This window comes from Trematomus bernacchii, unplaced genomic scaffold, assembly GCF_902827165.1.
Source record: "Trematomus bernacchii unplaced genomic scaffold, fTreBer1.1, whole genome shotgun sequence".
Taxonomy (NCBI): domain Eukaryota; kingdom Metazoa; phylum Chordata; class Actinopteri; order Perciformes; family Nototheniidae; genus Trematomus; species Trematomus bernacchii.
Window position 1 is genome coordinate 10,197,723 of NW_022988043.1, and position 18,185 is coordinate 10,215,907.

At 40.1% G+C, this 18,185-nt stretch overlaps 1 protein-coding gene across 4 annotated transcripts in view; it reads right to left on the reverse strand.

Moving 5' to 3' along the window:
• Positions 1–7,490: 7,490 nt before the first annotated feature.
• The window catches only part of kcnip3b (Kv channel interacting protein 3b, calsenilin), a 43,799-nt gene continuing 33,104 nt past the window's right edge, over positions 7,491–18,185 (reverse strand). Inside the window, exons 3-10 of one of the 4 annotated variants that reach the window (XM_034118172.1) lie at positions 10,633–10,635; positions 10,109–10,233; positions 9,945–10,014; positions 9,204–9,382; positions 8,929–9,033; positions 8,745–8,807; positions 8,509–8,622; positions 7,491–7,583 (exon numbers count right to left, since the gene is read on the reverse strand). In XM_034118172.1, coding sequence (XP_033974063.1) covers positions 8,575–8,622; positions 8,745–8,807; positions 8,929–9,033; positions 9,204–9,382; positions 9,945–10,014; positions 10,109–10,233; positions 10,633–10,635 — 593 coding nt within the window. In that variant the 3' untranslated portion in view covers positions 7,491–7,583; positions 8,509–8,574. Of the gene's footprint in view, positions 7,584–8,374; positions 8,623–8,744; positions 8,808–8,928; positions 9,034–9,203; positions 9,383–9,944; positions 10,015–10,108; positions 10,234–10,632; positions 10,636–11,562; positions 11,720–16,402; positions 17,859–18,185 lie in introns of those variants that run through there. The other 3 variants (XM_034118171.1, XM_034118174.1, XM_034118173.1) reach the window with 3 other exon arrangements.

An 18,185-nucleotide genomic window follows, 5' to 3' on the forward strand; every position in this document is an offset into this window, starting at 1 on the left:
ATGTTCATTCTTTTATTGAGAATCGTGGGAAACATGTTTTTCCTCTGCACTGTATATAAAGGGATGATAACATAAAAGTATCTCTCATCTATTATCTTTTAGTGGTTCAAAAGAGAAGGTTATCCATTATTTGAGTGTTACAGGAGTTGACATTTTTTAAGAACATGGCATTTGGTATTAAAAATGTGCCATGAGGAATAAACACACGTGAGGGGTTAAAGGGATTACTGAACTCAGAACCAAGAAGGCTCTTGCTCGAGTACATTTCCATTTACAATGTAGGAAAATCTACCTTACAGCACAAATAACTATAGTGTATAGGCATGGTAATGGAAGGTTATAGTGTTTTAATGAAATGCAAATTTGGATTATCAAAAACATATCAACAACCTTAAAGGGCACAGATTTATTATAGAAGCTGTAATACTAAATGTATTGGCCACTTGGTTTATCAGGAGTAAAGGACAAGCCCACATGAGTTGTTGTTGGCATGGGGCATTGTCAAACAAGGGGCTGGTGACTAACCAGTACACACAAAGGAGCAACATTAGAATGAATCTGATCTCTGGACTCATCATCAGACAAGATTAATCTGCAAGGGGGCCCAGCAGGGCGAAGGAAAAAACACGTAATGAACATTAGGTTTGAGAGCAGTGAGACTGAAGCAAATGGGAATTTCTAACAACATCCGAAAAATTATTAATATAACTTATTCACAAAAGTCTTTTTTCAAAGGGTTTGTGGCCTGGATTCACACTTTAGTCCTGTCAAATACGTCGGTGAAACCCATAGTATATGAACGCATTCTTTTAACTTTGATTATTTTAATTATTTGACACGTTTTTATTCTTGTCCATTTTTGTCTGCCATGTTTAAAGTGGACCTATCATGTTATATTATAATAATATCAGGGATGCAAACTCATCAGGTATGAAAAAGGTGACAAGGATCCGAGCCCCCCGACCCCACGGAATATCGGCTTTAAAATGAGGAATAACAGAGGATTTTAGCAGTCAGAACAACTAAAGCAGCAGTTAATAATAACAGAGTCACATCTAATAGAAATATATTTAAGCATTTATTTTAATTGTGTAGCAGTCAGTTTATAATTTTGGCAGGACTGTTGAGCATTTTGAAAATGTATTTTCATGCCGTGCAAGGCTGTCTTTCTATCTTTATAGCCAGTGGTGTAAAGTAACTAAGTTCATAAACTCAACAAGTACTATACTTGGGTACAATTTTGAGATACTTGTACTTTATTTAAGTATTTCAATGTTTTGCTACTTTGTTCTTCTTCTCCTCTACAGTTCAGAGGTAAATGGTGTACTTTTCCTCCACTACATATTTAATACCTTTAGTTACTTTACAGATGTGGATGAATGATGTGAAATATAATCAAGTGTTAAATCAGACTTTAGTTCCACCTGGAGTAAATTCACAAGCTACCCTGCAGTATACAAAGTCATTCAAACTAGCTGCACCTTTACCAGCTTTGAGAACACTTTCATGACCAATCATTATAAAACATATCATATATATTATTCTGAAATGGACCAATCTGCACAATGACTACTTTTGCTGTCGCTACTTTAACTATATTTTGATGAACATTTTGAATGCAGGACTTTTACTGTAACAGAGTATTCCTACACTCTGGTACTTCTACTTTTACTCAAGTACATGATCTGAGTACTTCTACTTTTACTCAAGAACAAGATCTGAGTACTTCTACTTGTACTCAAGTACAAGACCTGAGTACTTCAACTTTTACTCAAGTACAAGATCTGAGTGCTTCTACTTTTACTCAAGTACAAGATACTTATACCACCTCCGTTTATAGGCTATGAAAGAAACTATTTGAAGCTAACGTTAGCAGATAGTGACAATGTATGCTAGTTAGCTATCTCAACGATTCATTAAATAATATTGCGACAGAAACACTTTTCAGTGCACATCACGCTCTACCGCTCCGACAGGGGTGCTCTGCTCTGAACACCCCGTTCTAACCAGCGGTCCAGTCTGTGCCACAGTGACTCTGGACCGCACAGGCAGTACTCGAGTTGAGGGGGGATGAGGGGGGATGGCATCCCCCCTGAAATAAAAATGGTCAAAATCATCCCCCTTCTAAAACTGCCATCCCCCCTTTCCATCCCTTATGTTATTTTATCAATGAACGTGGCACTGGTATTACTGCTATTTCAACATTAATTTTGCGCATATTGAGTAAAATACTGTGGGCGAGGGAGCACGCACACATGCAATGACATTTTTACCAAGTCACTGACGCTATGCTATGCGAGTGCCGTGATGTGCCCGTTTGATTGATGCCAGAAGCTGCATAGCAGCACTAGCGCAGGTAACGGTCATCACAATGGCCAAGCGACCAGGAGGACAACGCAATCTGAGGGACTTCATATTTAAAAAGACTAAAAATAACATTTCAGGTAAGTCAAGAGTCAGTAATCTTAGTCATTACTCATTACTTTAGTCACCAAAGGTGGAATAACAACTTAGTTTGGAGTTTAGCTACGTTTTTCTCTCGTGTTAGCTAGCTGGTAAGACTCAAAACTGTTGATGAAATGATACCACCAGTACCAGAAGAGCTGAAACCCCTCCTTCAAGCAGTGAACACTCTGGTCATCTCCACAGCTGAGTGTGAACGTGGGTTTAGTCAGATGAACATGTTAACCACAACTAGAAGCTCCCTAGAGGTAAAAAGCATGTCAGCCTTGCTTTTCATCAAGTGTGTTGACCCTCCACTGAACAAGTTCAGACCAGATGTATATGTCAAGACTTGGCTTCAAAGCCATTGCTTATGGCGCATTTCCATTGCAGCGCGTAGCTCGCTTTAAGCGTGCCGTGTCGTGCCGTCCCCTTTTTTGGTTGTGCTTCCACTAGGCCTCGTTCCGGCGCGGCACGGCGCGGGGCCACTTTTTCCCCTCTTTTCTGGCCCTAGAAAATTGTGGTTCTATCGGGGCCAACAAACAGGACTGAGTCGGGCTGAGTATGCTAAACTAGAGAGAGGAGCGCTGGCAAGAGGGCTAGAACTACAACAAGATGGACATATTTGACCGTGATTTAATTGTAATACACGTTTCAAAATGATGCCGAAGTAACAACATACTGATACCGGTTAGTAAAAACCATGAATTAATGCTTTGTCAAGTCTGCAGACAGACGGCAGGCGAAAAACCTTTTAAAATTCGTGTTTTTCTAGATGGAGATTGGCTAAGCTAACGCAGTATATGCCCCGACCGTCCACACTCACAACAACGGCCTATACAGACATAAATAAGGCAGCGACTGTATTCACCATGACACAGGCAGTCTGTGGTGTGTACTTGTTTAACTTTTGTCGAGTTTCTGAACATATTTAAGGAGCTGTGAGCTCTGAGTGCTCACAGCTAACGGCTGTGTTGTGTTTCTGCATTTCTCATTGAAGATGACGTCACGGCTCCGCCTACACTGCGTTACTATAGTAACTACCCCAGTTCCTAAACTGTAATGGAAGCGCAGCATGAAGTGAGTCGGCCCTGTTAAGGCCCAACGCGGCCAAGCCGTACCGAGCCGTACCGAGTGTGGCCGAGGCCGACCGTGTAGTGGAAATGCGCCATTAGCTAACAATCCGAAAGCAAGAGCCAGAAAAATTGAGACCAAAAAGCATGATTATGAAAATCTTTGGAAACTTCTGAGATGGGGGAGAGTGGAGTAGGCAGCCATTGACACAATTGGTCCTATTTTGTATTATCTGTATAATCTTTTAATATATTTTCATATTTTGTAAACAATTTCAATTTGCACTTAATGCCCTGTTACCTGTTGTAACATTGGGAATGTTAACATAAAAGATTTGTATTTGAACTGCAAGAAAATGATGACGGATCAATTTTGTTCTAATTTCTTTCCTCAATTTTTTCATGAAGTGTTACATTTACATAATGATTTAATAAATCACGATACAAAATTAACCCTTTAGATACCAGTTTTGATCGTATACCAGTATCTGCTTTTTAAAAAAAATACACTATAATTCAATATTCTAAAAACAAATTTGACTTTATTATTAGTATCATCAGCTGATCCATCTGAATAATAAATGAGGGACTGTTAACCTACAAGATTTGTACCATAGACTTCCATTATAACCACATTTTTGTATCCCCTCCCCCCCTTTAAATTAAAGTGAAAAAAAGATTTTGCACTAATTGTCCTCTGCATTTGACCCTAAATGTTAGTGGTGCCATGGCAGCCCGGGGACCGACTCTAATTCTGAGGTGCCTTGGTCAAGAGCAATGTCAGGAGTATCTGAACATCCATAACATGCATGTTGTTTTAGGAGTATAATAATTATCTTTATGCTGGTTGGTCTCCCACCCTCTGCGGGTTATCAGCTAAAGTTATGTCCCCATATAAAATTCACCATCCCCCCTGATTTCTTTTTACAACTTGAGTACTGACCGTAGGTAATGTAGCTGCTGAAGCTAGACCCTCATCCCGGAGCAGCAGAGCCTTATTATACATCCATGAGCAGAGCTGACAGGCAGGAAGACTTGTGCTCGCACTTCATTATAATATATAAAAAAAGAACACCATGCGTGTCATGATGGCACATAACAGCTCGCGGCCGCAGATTACTCCGGGTCCCAGACCCCCCCCATACCCCAAAAATATTTTTATTGCAGATCTACATGAATCACACAAACGACCTATTTTGGAATCAAAACGGCGAATTTCGCCGAAAGGTGACAAGTTTGCATCCCTGAATATAGTGTAGGACCATACCTATATAAGGCATTTATACTTTTTTTTTTTCAAAATACCAAACAGATCATGCATTTTAGCCATGCCTCATTTAGCTCAATTTGGACTTTTTTTACCCGTTTTTGCAAGGGCTGATTCTGTGAGAACAGCACCACCTACAGGCCTGGCATATGTACTACAGCGTCTCCAGCGCTTTCGAACGGCAATGGCCGTGGCTGTCTCCTCCTGATTGGTGGAGTTGGCCCAATAGCCGTAGCGCCACTGTCCTGACGTCAGGACAGTGTTCAAATCTGGATCAGTTTTTATCAGATCCGTTGCAGCCCCTTTTTTCGAGATTTGGGTATGGAGGAAAATAGAGAGGGTTGTGTTTTCTGACACTTGGTGAGTTCCCTGGAACACCGGGGACACATATTCATGTATAAAAGACGTACAAAAGTGCATTTTGCATGATAGGTCCCCTAAAGGTGGGGTATGTAATTTTGGAGAAACCAGCTCGAGTGCCCTAGAATTTGAAAATACACAACCGGAAAAGATCTGCCACTTCCTTACAGAGCCCCTCCTACAACACACACCACACAAACGCGCACATGACCAATGAGGGCACGAGATAAGTTTGTGCACAGACGGAAGGCAGACAGGCAGGTAGGCCATCCAGTTATTTTAGCCGGGCCGGCTAAAATGATTGGTCGTGCTTTTTACAGTACTACGGCTTCCACAGATGACATTTTTTATGGATTTTTTGTCAAAGCACTTAATATATTCATTGCTATCGGGATGTTAAGAGCATTCCATGGAATATAACAAAAAGTGTATCTCGAGCCGCAGGGACGTGCACAGACATTTTGGGGGGCGGGTGCTCAAGTGAGAAAAAGGGCACTTCCCATAATCATTTATAAAAAAATGTTTTAAAACAAAAAGTTAAATATAGTTGCACATCTCTGACTTACTGACCAATTTATTTTTATTTTATTTTTACCCTCACACTTACGCAATTGTTTAATACTCAACAGAATTCTACAAAAATAATCAGCTAACACAGAGACAATGGTCTTCTTTAGTATTCACAATGCACAAGAGCAGACAACAAACTAGTCAAATTAATAGTTCAGCCAACAATCAAAATTATGAAGTTACTGTTTAAGGACATTACAGGCAAAAATATAGTTTTTTCATGTAGGCTACTTGTTATTTTGGTCTATGTCTGAATTAATCTATAGATTTAAAGCTAATCTGCATTTAAACATAACATTTCAGGGGAAAATACTGACTTGACATAAGTATGGGGAAGTTGTGAGGTGATATGTTTTTTAGTTTTATCCTAGCTTTTCACCTGCAATGCCTTGGTAACTGCATGCAAATTAGCGCATTTTAATTAGGCCTAGTTAACGCCCAATTTGCATATCAATGTGGCGATTGTGATGACGTTATTAGATACACATTTTACTGTATTCACTTTAAGTGTCTCCCCTTAAGTACAGTACATTAGCCTGTATGCCCATGATAAATTGTCTTAGCTAAACCTTGAGCTAACTTATCCATTAGCTAGTAGCCTACCTTAGTTAACTATATTTGTTATTGTCTTTTAGCTAATTAGCTGTAAACTCGAGGCACTGGCAGTTTAGTAATTTGTTCATCACCACTCACCTTCAAAATAAACCAAGAAAAGCCGGCATAACATGGGAGAGTAAAGTGGGAGGTGCTGCTACCTGTCTGTCTGAAGGGACTGCCGATGACTGTCCGCACCGCTGTACAGGAGACGTGGAGGGAGGGAGGGTAGAGAGAGCATCGGAGCTTCACAGTCTTATCTCCCGACCTGATATTTTAATCTTGTATTCAATCAATATATTTTTTGAAAGGGAAACTGCGCAAACAGCAGTAGATAAATATTCATTTATAAAAATTTTAAAAAAAGTGGGAAAAAAGGGCACTTTCTCTGGAGGAAGAAAAAGGGCAGGGACTCAAGCCCAATTTGATGTATATGTGTGCACGTGCCTGTCGAGGCGGTTTCTCAATCTAATCTACCCCACCTTTACAGTAAGTCAACAATACAAAGACATTCAACACAAAAGGAGCTGCAGCAGTACATTATGTTTTCACACGGGTATCACTTGAACTGTACACGTGCATGAATACTCACATTGTCTCACTTGCTCGCAAGCTTTTAAAAATCTTTCACAATCTCCTTCACAATGAAGACCTTACCAAGACAGGCAGCAGCATGCCAAGGGTTCAAAATACACAAATGCCCTTTTTAAAATGTCCATATGGGCATTTGAGATAGAAAACATTATAATGGTTAAGTGAATTTTTCATATTTTAGGTGTTGATCCTCCATGAAGATAAGGGACGTGGTGTAATTATAGTGAAAGTGACTCTGATATAATCTTTGATATTTAAATAGTGTTCTATTTTATACATTGGTTATGAAGCACCTCGTTGCTAGGAGTTTCAACAAAAACCTCACATAATAAACTGGTTAGTTTTTTTAGCATTCTGTAATGAGCTGTCATATCTCAACTTCTAGTCTTCAAGTCTATACAAATGCATTTACTTACATCAATCATCCATAGTTAGTCTGAAAAAGAAAATGTTTTAGATTTTGTTGGGCTGACAAATGAAAACAGCTTTTGGCCGGGGACTATAAGGGTTAATGTCAGTTTATTCATCACAATGTTTTACGCCTCGTCATCTGAATGCAGAAGAGAAATGTAGTAAAGAGAAGTCGCAGCTGTTGACAGTGTCTTTAATAAACCGACATCACAAAGGTCCTACTGTACTGAACATAATACTGTGGCACTTAAGAGTCAGCATGCTTGTAGATACTGAAAAAACAAGAGAGAGAAAGCCTTAATTCAGAGTAAGGAGAAACGTTTAACAGTCATTTTGTTTCTTCACTGTTTCATACAAACTCACATTTCCAATTTGACCAGCTAAACATAAACTTCCACAATAGAAAAAAGGAAAAATGTGTATAATCAGCGAAGAACTGCTTCTAAACAGAAATTCCTCAAATAAATATAACGTTCAGGTCCTGTTTTATCACCCGGTGCAGCACAGATGAGAACAATACAAGGTAGGATATATATCTATCTATAACTATTAACTATACATATATACATACACACCAGTGGTGTTTCAGGTGCAGGTATCTACAGTGTCTTTACTTCAGGCGCATATGATACATAGTCATAAAACTGTAGTGCAAGCTAATTCCACATCACATATTTGATGACAAACATGCTTTACATTATTTCTCTCTTTTTTTCTTGATTTATTTTTAACTTACTAGTTCACTTCATCTGGTGCTTAAAAACCTTTGAGGAAACAGCAGGTTTGTGTGTGTTTATGTGTGTTGGTGTGCGTGCGTGCGTGTGTGTGTGTGTGTGTGTGTGTGTGTGTGTGTGTGTGTGTGTGTGTGTGTGTGTGTGTGTGTGTGTGTGTGTGTGTGTGTGTGTGTGTGTGTGTGTGTGTGTGTGTGTGTGTGTGTGTGTGTGTGTGTGTGAGAGAGAGAGAGAGAGACAGATTAGTGCTTTTAGCTGCTAAATCTCGGGAAGATTTTCAGTTTTCTTCATTTAGGACACAAAGACACACTAGACAGATGGGGAATTTTTACCCAGGAAGCTCTTCTCTTCTTCTGTCCGTATCAGTCTTTTTAATCCAGAAGCAGTTTGCAGGATACAGCGAAAGGAGCGTAGCGAGACATAGAAAGAAAAAAAAGTCTAGTTCCTATGCCTTTAGAGTACCTACATTATGTGCCAGGGTGAGTTTGAGGTGGGCGTGCTTTGTTTTAGTGTTTTGTGCAGGGGGGTTCCCTTATATCACATTCTCAAACAGCTGCATGGAGTTCATGATGTTCTCGTCCTGGAAAATCAAGAAGAAAAACATCTGTCACCAAAAGTCTGAAGTAGAGAAGTTTCAGATTTACAATCTTAGACATTACACTTTTAATTGATGTGTAACTTTGATAAAGTTTAAGTCATCACCTTCTGACAGGTCTCAATGAACTCCTCAATGGTCACTACTCCATCTCGGTTTTTATCCATTTTCTGTTGGAGAAATACACAGACAGAGGACACATTGGAGAAAATCATTTAAAGGATATTTTTTTATTTTCAAAAAGAAGTGTTGTAGCAAAGTGTGTGTTTTGAATTGGTGTGCATTCAGGACCTGGAAGAACTTGTCCACGTGTTCAGAGGGCGCTTCATCTCGCACACAGGGGTAAGTGTACCTCCCCATCATGTCGTAGATAGACTGCATAATTGCCAGCATCTCCTGATGAGGAGAAGACAAAAGCAGAGAGAAGTCAGGAATAAACATCGGATCTCTCATGATAGATGCAGCTCAGTCAGAAAGCATTAAGTAATTAGGAGAAGCATGGATGTTATTGTAACATGCACAATTTCCTGGATTTTGTTAAAATTCTGGAGATGTCCCAAACAAACCTCTTTGGTGATGTAGCCGTCTTTATTAATGTCGTAAAGGTTGAAGGCCCAGTTGAGCTTCTCGGTGACTGATCCTCTGAGCAGCACCGACAGGCCGATGACAAAGTCCTCGAAGCGGATTGAACCGTTTCTGTCGATGTCAAATGCGTTGAAGAGGAAGTGAGCGTAGGTTGTGGCATCTGTGCGCAAAAAAAGTTGGATTTATGTCAGAGGGAAATATCTTATTTTCACTCGAGCACAGCTATTTGACAGCTCAAATTACTTATTGTAATCTTGATGCCTTACCAAATTATTTTAGTCCCCTTATTTTATAAAACTACACTACTTTTACGTCTGCCATTTCTTAAAATGTAGAAGTTTTACTTGTACAAAATGGATTAACTCTACTTTATCCACACACTAATGCTGTCAGTTAAACAGGAGATATCAGTGTCTTTTATACTATGTCAAATGACTTCCACTTCTGTTCCTGTCATAATTACTAGTTTGTATTTGTGTAGCAGGCCCCTTCTGAACTACATCTACATATAAGGCTGATAACCAATGAGCATATTGCCGTATCAAATAACTGTATTTTTACAGTAAATCTTATGAAGAGTTTGAGAGAAAATATTCTTTCCTAAATATTTCAGACCAAGACATAACACATAAACCTTCTCTTCCCCACATCCTCCGAAGTCATTTTCAAACAGTCCCTAAGAAGAAATGACAGAAAGGAGAGAGATTGTTTTAATGTCTAACCTCCTTGGGGAAAGAACTGAGAATAGATGGTCTTGAATGTCTCCTCATCAACCACCCCACTGGGACACTCCTGCTCAAAAGAGGAAGAAAAATAAGATATATGCAGAATAACCCAAGTCTATATCAAGCCTAGTAATGGTGGTAAAGCCATGAAGAGGACGTACGTTCTTGAAGCCTCGGTAGAGGGACTGCAGCTCCTTCCTGGTGAACTTGGTCTGAGCCTGCAGCTGGTCGAGACCCTCCGGCTGGTGACGCACCGTCGACAGCTCCAGGTCACTGTCGCTGCTGTCTGTGGGAGGAAGAGACAGACAAACAGGAAGAGATGGAGAGGGAGAAAGATGGAGAGAGAAAGAGGGGAGGATGGGGCAGACATTCAGCGTGTGGATGCAGGTCAACATTCGGGGAGGGGTGGGATCACACATTCAACAGAGAGGCATTTGTTAAAGAGCAGGTGGGGAAAACGTGCCAGTGTAAGAGAGAGTAAAAAGAGAAGAGGAGGTACTTTCTTTGTGGTGGAAATGTCACAAAACATTTTGATCTGTCTGCTTTAAAAAACGAGCCACTCAAATCAAATTGTTTACCGGTTTCCACACACTTAGAGAAAGTACTGCACGAGTGGGAAAAAGGGAACCATTCAAAAAAGGGGGGAGAGAAGTGTTCTCAAAGTTGGTGTTGTTACTATACTCACCATCTTTAGACCGAGAGAACAGAGGAGGAGGAGGAGGAGGAGGAGGAGGAGGGGTGTTGAAACCAAGATGGAGTGAAAGAGAGTAAATGGAGAACAGTGAGAGAGCGATAGTAAGAGGAAGAAAAAAGAAAAAAAGAAAACACGTCAGATCACGCTGAGCGGTCCAATGTAAAATACTGATCAAGTTATATTCTGATAAAACCTCCAGCAGAGCAGTGAGATACAATACTTGTGTGAAAAATGAAAACCACAGCAGAGGAAGTTTAAACATTTCTTTGATATTGGATCGTGTGGAGATCAGCGGGAAGCAGACAGCAGGAGACGACCTTCTGACCTCCACCTTCTGACCTCCTTCAAAAATCCAATGTACACACATGTACAATGTATACATTCAATGTTGGCCTTAAAATATCATCTTCAAACATGTAAAACTCTGTGAACCTTAAGTTAAGATTTGCGTAAAATGGGCCCTTGGTGTTGTCAATACTCACTAGACTAGAGCCCTAAAGATGTGTTCAATCCTATCTGGAAATAGTTCCCAATAAATGCACAATTTTGTTTGGGACGCTCCTGTTTGTTTAACATTTTAAACAACATACCTCTTAAAATAAGTATAGGGCTCAGATGAAGAAGTGGAAGGAGGATCTGATCATGGGATTTGCTGACAATAACAAATAGTCTATTATTATTATTATCATCCCTTTTAAGTCATATCGGTTTTTCCACAGTAGCCTTTTACATGATCCTAGATGATCAGAAAGCTTTATATGAACTCTTGTTGAATTTCACCAACTACTACGCTACGGTCATAGTTTACTCAGATTTGCATCAAAAACATTCACAAACATCTACTTCTAAGTGGATAAGAGTAAAACCAATGTAAGTCCAGCCTCCTCCTCCTCGCTCCCTTCTCCTCCTGTCCCGTCTCACCGGTCTCCGTGATGTCGATGAGGCCCAGCAGGTGCATCAGTTTGAGGAACATGATCACCAGGCAGACGATGCCCACAGTCTGGAGTCCCTCTGTCTCCCACCTCACAATCACCTTCCCCTCTCCTTCTGTCGGACCCTCCATGGTTATTCTCTTTCTATCCCTTTTTACTACATACTTGGACTTTCTAAAAGTCCATCCGTCTCTCGGCTCTCCTCCTCCTGTCTCTGAAACAATGTCACTCACTCATCACTCCTTTTCTGTCTCATTTTTTTCCCTGCAGTTTCTGTTGCTCCATTTAACTCTGCCTATTTTTAATTGACTGCCGTTTTCTTGCCCCTCGTGTTCTCTCCTACTCTTGTGGATCGTTCAGGATATTCTCCGCAGCTGAGAGCATGGTCTGAGCGCCCAACTCCTTTATAAGGCCAACAGATTACTGCTGTAAAAATATCTCTAAGAAAAGAGAGGGATAAAAAAATCCCTTCCAAAAATCTGGACTACATCGTTAATCCATGGGAAATCCAACGGGAAAGAGGAAGCTCAGACACACACATGCAGGTTGCTATGAACAAGTTGATTTGGGATCCCTCTGAAGAAGATACCTCCTCTAGTTGGTGACAAAGCTCTTAAATAAAAACAAAGCATCCAACATCCTCCACTGAGTGATTGAATGATGCTCTGCAGCTTCCTCCTCTTATCCCTCCCTCCATCTCACATCTTATTTTCTGCTAATTAACCTGTGAACACCCGGGGAATCAGCTGCATTTCTACATTTTCCATTCAACTAACTAATACATTACAGAAAGGCATAAACACCGACGCTTTAAATGGGCAAAACTAACAGAGATGATTGTTTTTTTTCTAAATGTGACACACGCAAAACAATTTGTTTTAAGAAACCGGAGAGTGCAGAGAGAAAAGATAACAGGTGTCCTGAATCCAATTTTCCCAGCCAGGCTGTGATCCACTTTCTAATTGTTCCCGTCTCTCCTGGGGTCCCTAACACAGATTCAATAGTGTCACACATTCACACTCATGTAATAAATACTCCCTCTAGTGGAGAGACCAATGAAACAACAGACACAGACACCTTGTAGTTTGAACAGGGAACCTCATTATAGAAAAACATGTATCACTTTCTCTATTCACCATTAAGGTCCTTTGCTCTGTGGATGTGATGTCCTAACGGTGACAGAATCACCCTTCACGCGAAAAACGTACCCAATTATAAACTGTACCAATAGAAAGACAGATACATTATAGACAGACAGATGGATTTAACTAAATGACTAGTTACATTTTTTAGAGAGCTGATGTGTTTTGATGAGGTGACATAGAGCATTACTTTGAGCATCTTTTAGGAGAATATCAACATAGATGCTCATCCTGTTTTTTTGCACTTTCAGAGGAGTAAACAGTATTTTTTTCAGCCCTAAGATTTACCTGCAGAATTCCTCTCAGGATGTATACAGCCCTAACACAATCCACTAATATGGGCTGGGGGACTCTGTGTGGTACAAAAAACGTGTATAAATCAGTTACTGCTGCTCCTTCAGCAGGCTGCTGTGATTGAAGATTGTAATAATCAATGCATCTACTGTATGTGTACATCACTTGTATGTTGTTGCTTGGGGCATATTTTATTTACTTTATATACCGCTAGGTTAGCCTATAACAATACTTTAATAGTTTATTAGTTGACTTACATTTTATGTTATTTATTTATTTATAGTAATAATTTCAAATCCTCAAGTCGAAGTCAACTCAAAAATAACAAAAGTAATGACCTGAAAAGTCCTGCATTCAAAATCAAATTCTGAAAAGAAATTCATCAAAATACACTTAAATGCACTTGTAGCTCACCAGTAAGAGTGGATTCGATATTTTGCTCACTTTGTTTACTGCAGGGCAGCTTGTGAATTTAAAAAAACGTTTTATTTTACCTGATGATTATACTTGGTTATTATATTATCAATCTTAATTTCAATCTTTGAGGTAATAAAGCTGTCAAATAAAAACTGTGAAATAAAATACTAGCCAGTGACGTGTATAGAAGCATAAAGTAGAACGAAATGGAATGGGATGGAATATTCCATGTACCGATCATGGAAAGAGCCACAAATAAATAATGAAACTACTCATTCCCTCCACGTCTCTTTATAGTATATCAATGTTACTCACTACTAAAATATCCTGCACGAGAGTCAAATGCGGGGTCAAAATACCAGATGTTGTTATCAGAGCACCTCAGGATACATCTCTACAGACGAGGCTACCGCTGGCATCACATTTCTTCCCAAAATAGGAGCGAGCTGGACTGATCCCAAAATCGACATCTGAGCAGACCTGACTGAGACAACAGCAACAGACCATTTAACTGGACATCAAACACGTGCACACACACCAAACACACACGTTTTTATCATCAACAATTTTTGTCTTGAGTGCTGACGATAAATAATGCACCATATCAGCTACCAGGCCTGATTGGGCTGTTGATGAATAAAAGACATCTAATGTGCCGATGTTTATGCTAAAAGTGGAAAATCTGAGAGCACAGAATCAAAGATTTCTTTCGGACATGCGTTATTACAAATAAAACTACTCTGCTAGAACAATTGTTGTTATTTTGAGAGGTGGGGCTATAACTGAGTTTGCCTCAATGGACAGTAAAGTACTTTTACTATCTTCCATTGTCTGCTTTTCTTTTTAGAAAGCTACACAAGCCGGCAATCATGTTGATCATCAGTTTATTCTTTGTGTATTTTTTCCCAGCAACTTTTGATTTCAGCTTGGTTGATGTGACACTTTGACCACTTTTCTTAGTTTGACATTATAAAATCAAAATATTTGGGTTTTATACCGTTCATTGATCTTCTACCCTTTTGCAAATGTAACAGTTTTTTTAAAGACTCAACAAGAAAGATTTGAAATGTACAGCAGACCCGAATCTGCACCACAGTGTGAGTCTCGATAACATTTCTATATTTATAGCAGGGCTGTGTTTAGAATCTAATTCTAACTAATTCCGGTAAACAAAGAGCTCAACATCTGGACTTGTGAATCCTGAACATCGTGAGGGTCCTACGAGTGACTTTTCCCTAATTTGAATGCAGGCAGCTGAACATTTGAGGGACAAAATATATCAAATATCTGCCGCCAAACAGTTAAAATGTTGATGAGAAGATGCTGAAGAGATAATGAAGATAGTAGATAACTCTCACTGGGAAAGGATGAAGTAATTAAAGGATTGAAGATGCATGTTGAGTATTTTGGAGGCTACTGCGTGATGGCCAGTGTCCTTCAGGATCCTGGAGGAGTACTCCAGGCTCCATATTTAGGCGGCCTCAGAGAGAGGCTGTTCGATACTGCATGTATAATTGATGTGAAGTAATGCTAAACCGGGGTGTGGGCCGTGCCACAGTGGGAGAAGGAGGAGGAGGAATGTAAAGTTGGAAGGATTGAGAAGAGTGATCAATTATGAAAGGACATTACTTGTGTTTTTGTTGAATTTATTACTTATGATGCAGAACTATACGAGAATCACTAATGTGCCGGCTGGAGCCTTCCTGCTGTAATTGTCTTGGCACAGCAGCTGCAGGGCACTCTGACTGGCTGGCCTTCAGCCCAAACCTCTAATCAAAGAGCGTAGCTTTCAAAAAGCATCTGATGTCTCTGGTACTGTCCCAAACGTACACTGTCAAGTGGCCCATCAAGGGTTTTTGGTATTTTTCTTTGTAGGAAAAATAAAACACTTAGCCATTAACCTTTTTCCACTCTGGTGCTTTTTCTGATAAAAACATAACTTTCATGCTTGAACATACTAAAAAAGTACGTACATGTTTCTGTAGTTATAATACTATATACATTTTTGTTTCTTTATGTTGACTTATTACATAGTAGAGAGCTGACAGATTAATGAGGGGACAGAGCACAGAGAGCTGTAAAAACATTGAGGTTACATCGTCAGCTTACTAGACACCTTGGAAACGATTCATTTATTTTTGTATTCATTTATTCTTGAAGATCGACTTTGAAACACACATTTTCAAATGTTGTCCCTGTTGGCCAGATGTTAAATTAGCCATTCAAACCGGCACGCCCAATCTTTGTTTAATGTATAACTCTCATATTGTACTTTATGACTCACTTTAGTGTGAAGCATCTTGTGATGTATGATCTAGACAGTGAAATATAAATAAACTTTATTTTTGCTACTACTGTAGTATGGAAGGCAAAGTGGAAAAATAGTGACTTGGTAGAAGCACTAGCTCTTTCCCAAAGATCTCTCCTAGGGTATATTTAAACAAGAATAAGTGCGTGTATGGGCTTTAAAAAGAAGGAATAATAAATGATAACATAAAACATATGCTACTTTCAGATAATCAAATGTTTTTTAGGAAGTGTATTATCTTAAGAAGTAATAGTAGGTCAACTTCATCTTGCAACAACATTATGTTATTTGTTTTACCAAAACTGTAGTATAAAAAAACAAAGCTGCAGGTTTAATAGATAAAACGAAAATGTTATAACTTTAATCTCACTCTAGCCCTGTATTTACCAATGGAAGGCAGTATATGAACTTGTAAATAAATAAATTGATTATAAAGACACTATATTGTAGTTATTAGCAGGTATATAAATACTGAATGACCACATACTTAAACCTTAAATTAAATCAGTTTTTATTAAGGATTGATATTATACATTTTATTTGATTTCAATACTGCACATCTTCCTCTTTGCATAAAAAATAAATTATAGTGTCTTATAAGCCTTCTATTAACTCCTATATAGTGTTTCTACAGTGAGTCATCATAGTGGGCTCAGGTGGGTCCTTACCTTCAAATGAGGACATGGGCTCCAAGATGCCAAACTGCTTGAGAACTGCCATGAAAAGGATGATGACCACGCCGATGGCAAACAGCTCCATGCCCTGGATCCCCATGACTTCCCGGGTGGGGGGGCCCACTCAGGGCCAAGCCTGCCTCAGAAGGCCTGGCCCCCGGAGAGAGAGGAGAGGGAGCCTGGGCCGGCACGAGCACTGCTAGACCAGGCCAGTCAACAACAAGTGTTTTCAACAGAGGGGGCCCACCAAGTGACAGGAATCAAGTCTGGTTGGGGAGTGACGGCATGGGTTTGTTTCCAGGCCCAGGAGAGCACATGAGAACGAGGCCAAGCAGGCTGGACGAAGGCTGCTCTAATGTCAACACTGATGCTGAAGTGGAAAATATGTGGAAGCCGACATATATGGAAAACTTCCCTCTCTAGACCCATGAGGGAAAACGGGGGTTGTGTCACAAGCCATTTATTACAGTGCATTAAAGGAGACGTTTAGACTCACTTTCCAGACTTTGCTCCTGCACGCAGTCTCAGGAGCAAAGTCAAAAACACAAGTTACTGCTCACCTCTTAATCCAAACAGCTATTATCAGTCCTCACGTCATAGTTTACTCTCCTGAATCACATATTGGTTTCAGTTTAAAACGTCTTTTGAGAAAAAGCTAAGAATTTGGTGCATACAACTGACTTGATGAAATACAGGACATGCAATACCAGAGTCTTCTCATCTTCCATGCCATAAACGCAATAACAACATAAGTCATTAATAATAATTCACCTCATTATTTGCACCAACCACGAGCAACAAACTAAACAAAACATACTGTAAATTCTCTCTATCTGCAGGGAACACTCTGACTCTGTGGTTTTAGCGACATCCGCTCAACAATATTCAGGATGAGATAATGTTTTAAAACTGACCTGTCAGGCAAGATACAAAAATCAGTTTTTCATGCAAAGTGAACAGTGCATAGAACAGCCTCTGTTGTCTAAAAAAAACAAAGTCATTGATTCAAATATTTACCAAAGCAGCCTAATAATGCTGATTCTGTCACTAATTATTTGGTCTACTTAAAACCTCAAAGGACAGACATGAATTGACCCCAAATACTTCAACGTTCAACGCAGCGGTCCCGTCTGATTGTGTCCACTTCACTGTTTGTCCAAATCCAGGTCCCGATATGGAAGAGTATGGCCCTGTAGAGAAGGCACTTAGAGCAGCAGCGTCCAGGGAGGGAAATCCTGATAAACTGAGAGGAGCTGTGGGGAATGAAACCTCCCACGGCGTCTACCTCCTCCACACATATGTTTCCATTTCTTCCCTCTCTCTGCTGCTTCCTGAATGTATCTGTTGCTGCTTCTTGTTGCAACTTTTCCTCCCTCGACTCACTATACGCTCACTCCGGCTGAGGTTTGAAACTGGAGTGCACTGTCCACCAAGAACCCATCCCGTCCTTCTTGTGGTCTCTCCTTACTCCACCGCACTCCTCCTTTTTCTCCGTCTTTCCATCTGATTCGCCTTTGCGCCTCCTCCTCCTCCTCCCTCCATCCCCCCTGTCATTCCATAACTTTGGCCAACCGCTGACTTTCTCCCCCCCTCTGCTTGACTCTCTGTTTCCTGCTCCACAGTGTCCCTCCTTCCTCCACCACATCCAGCTCTTCAGGGGCGGGTTGACAAATGTTTGGACGTAGGGCCGGACTACAGCACATTCATGAAACAAAAGCGAAACCGTGCTCAAATTTGATGCCTTGGTTCTGAGCAAAGAGGTACTGTGAGGAAATGG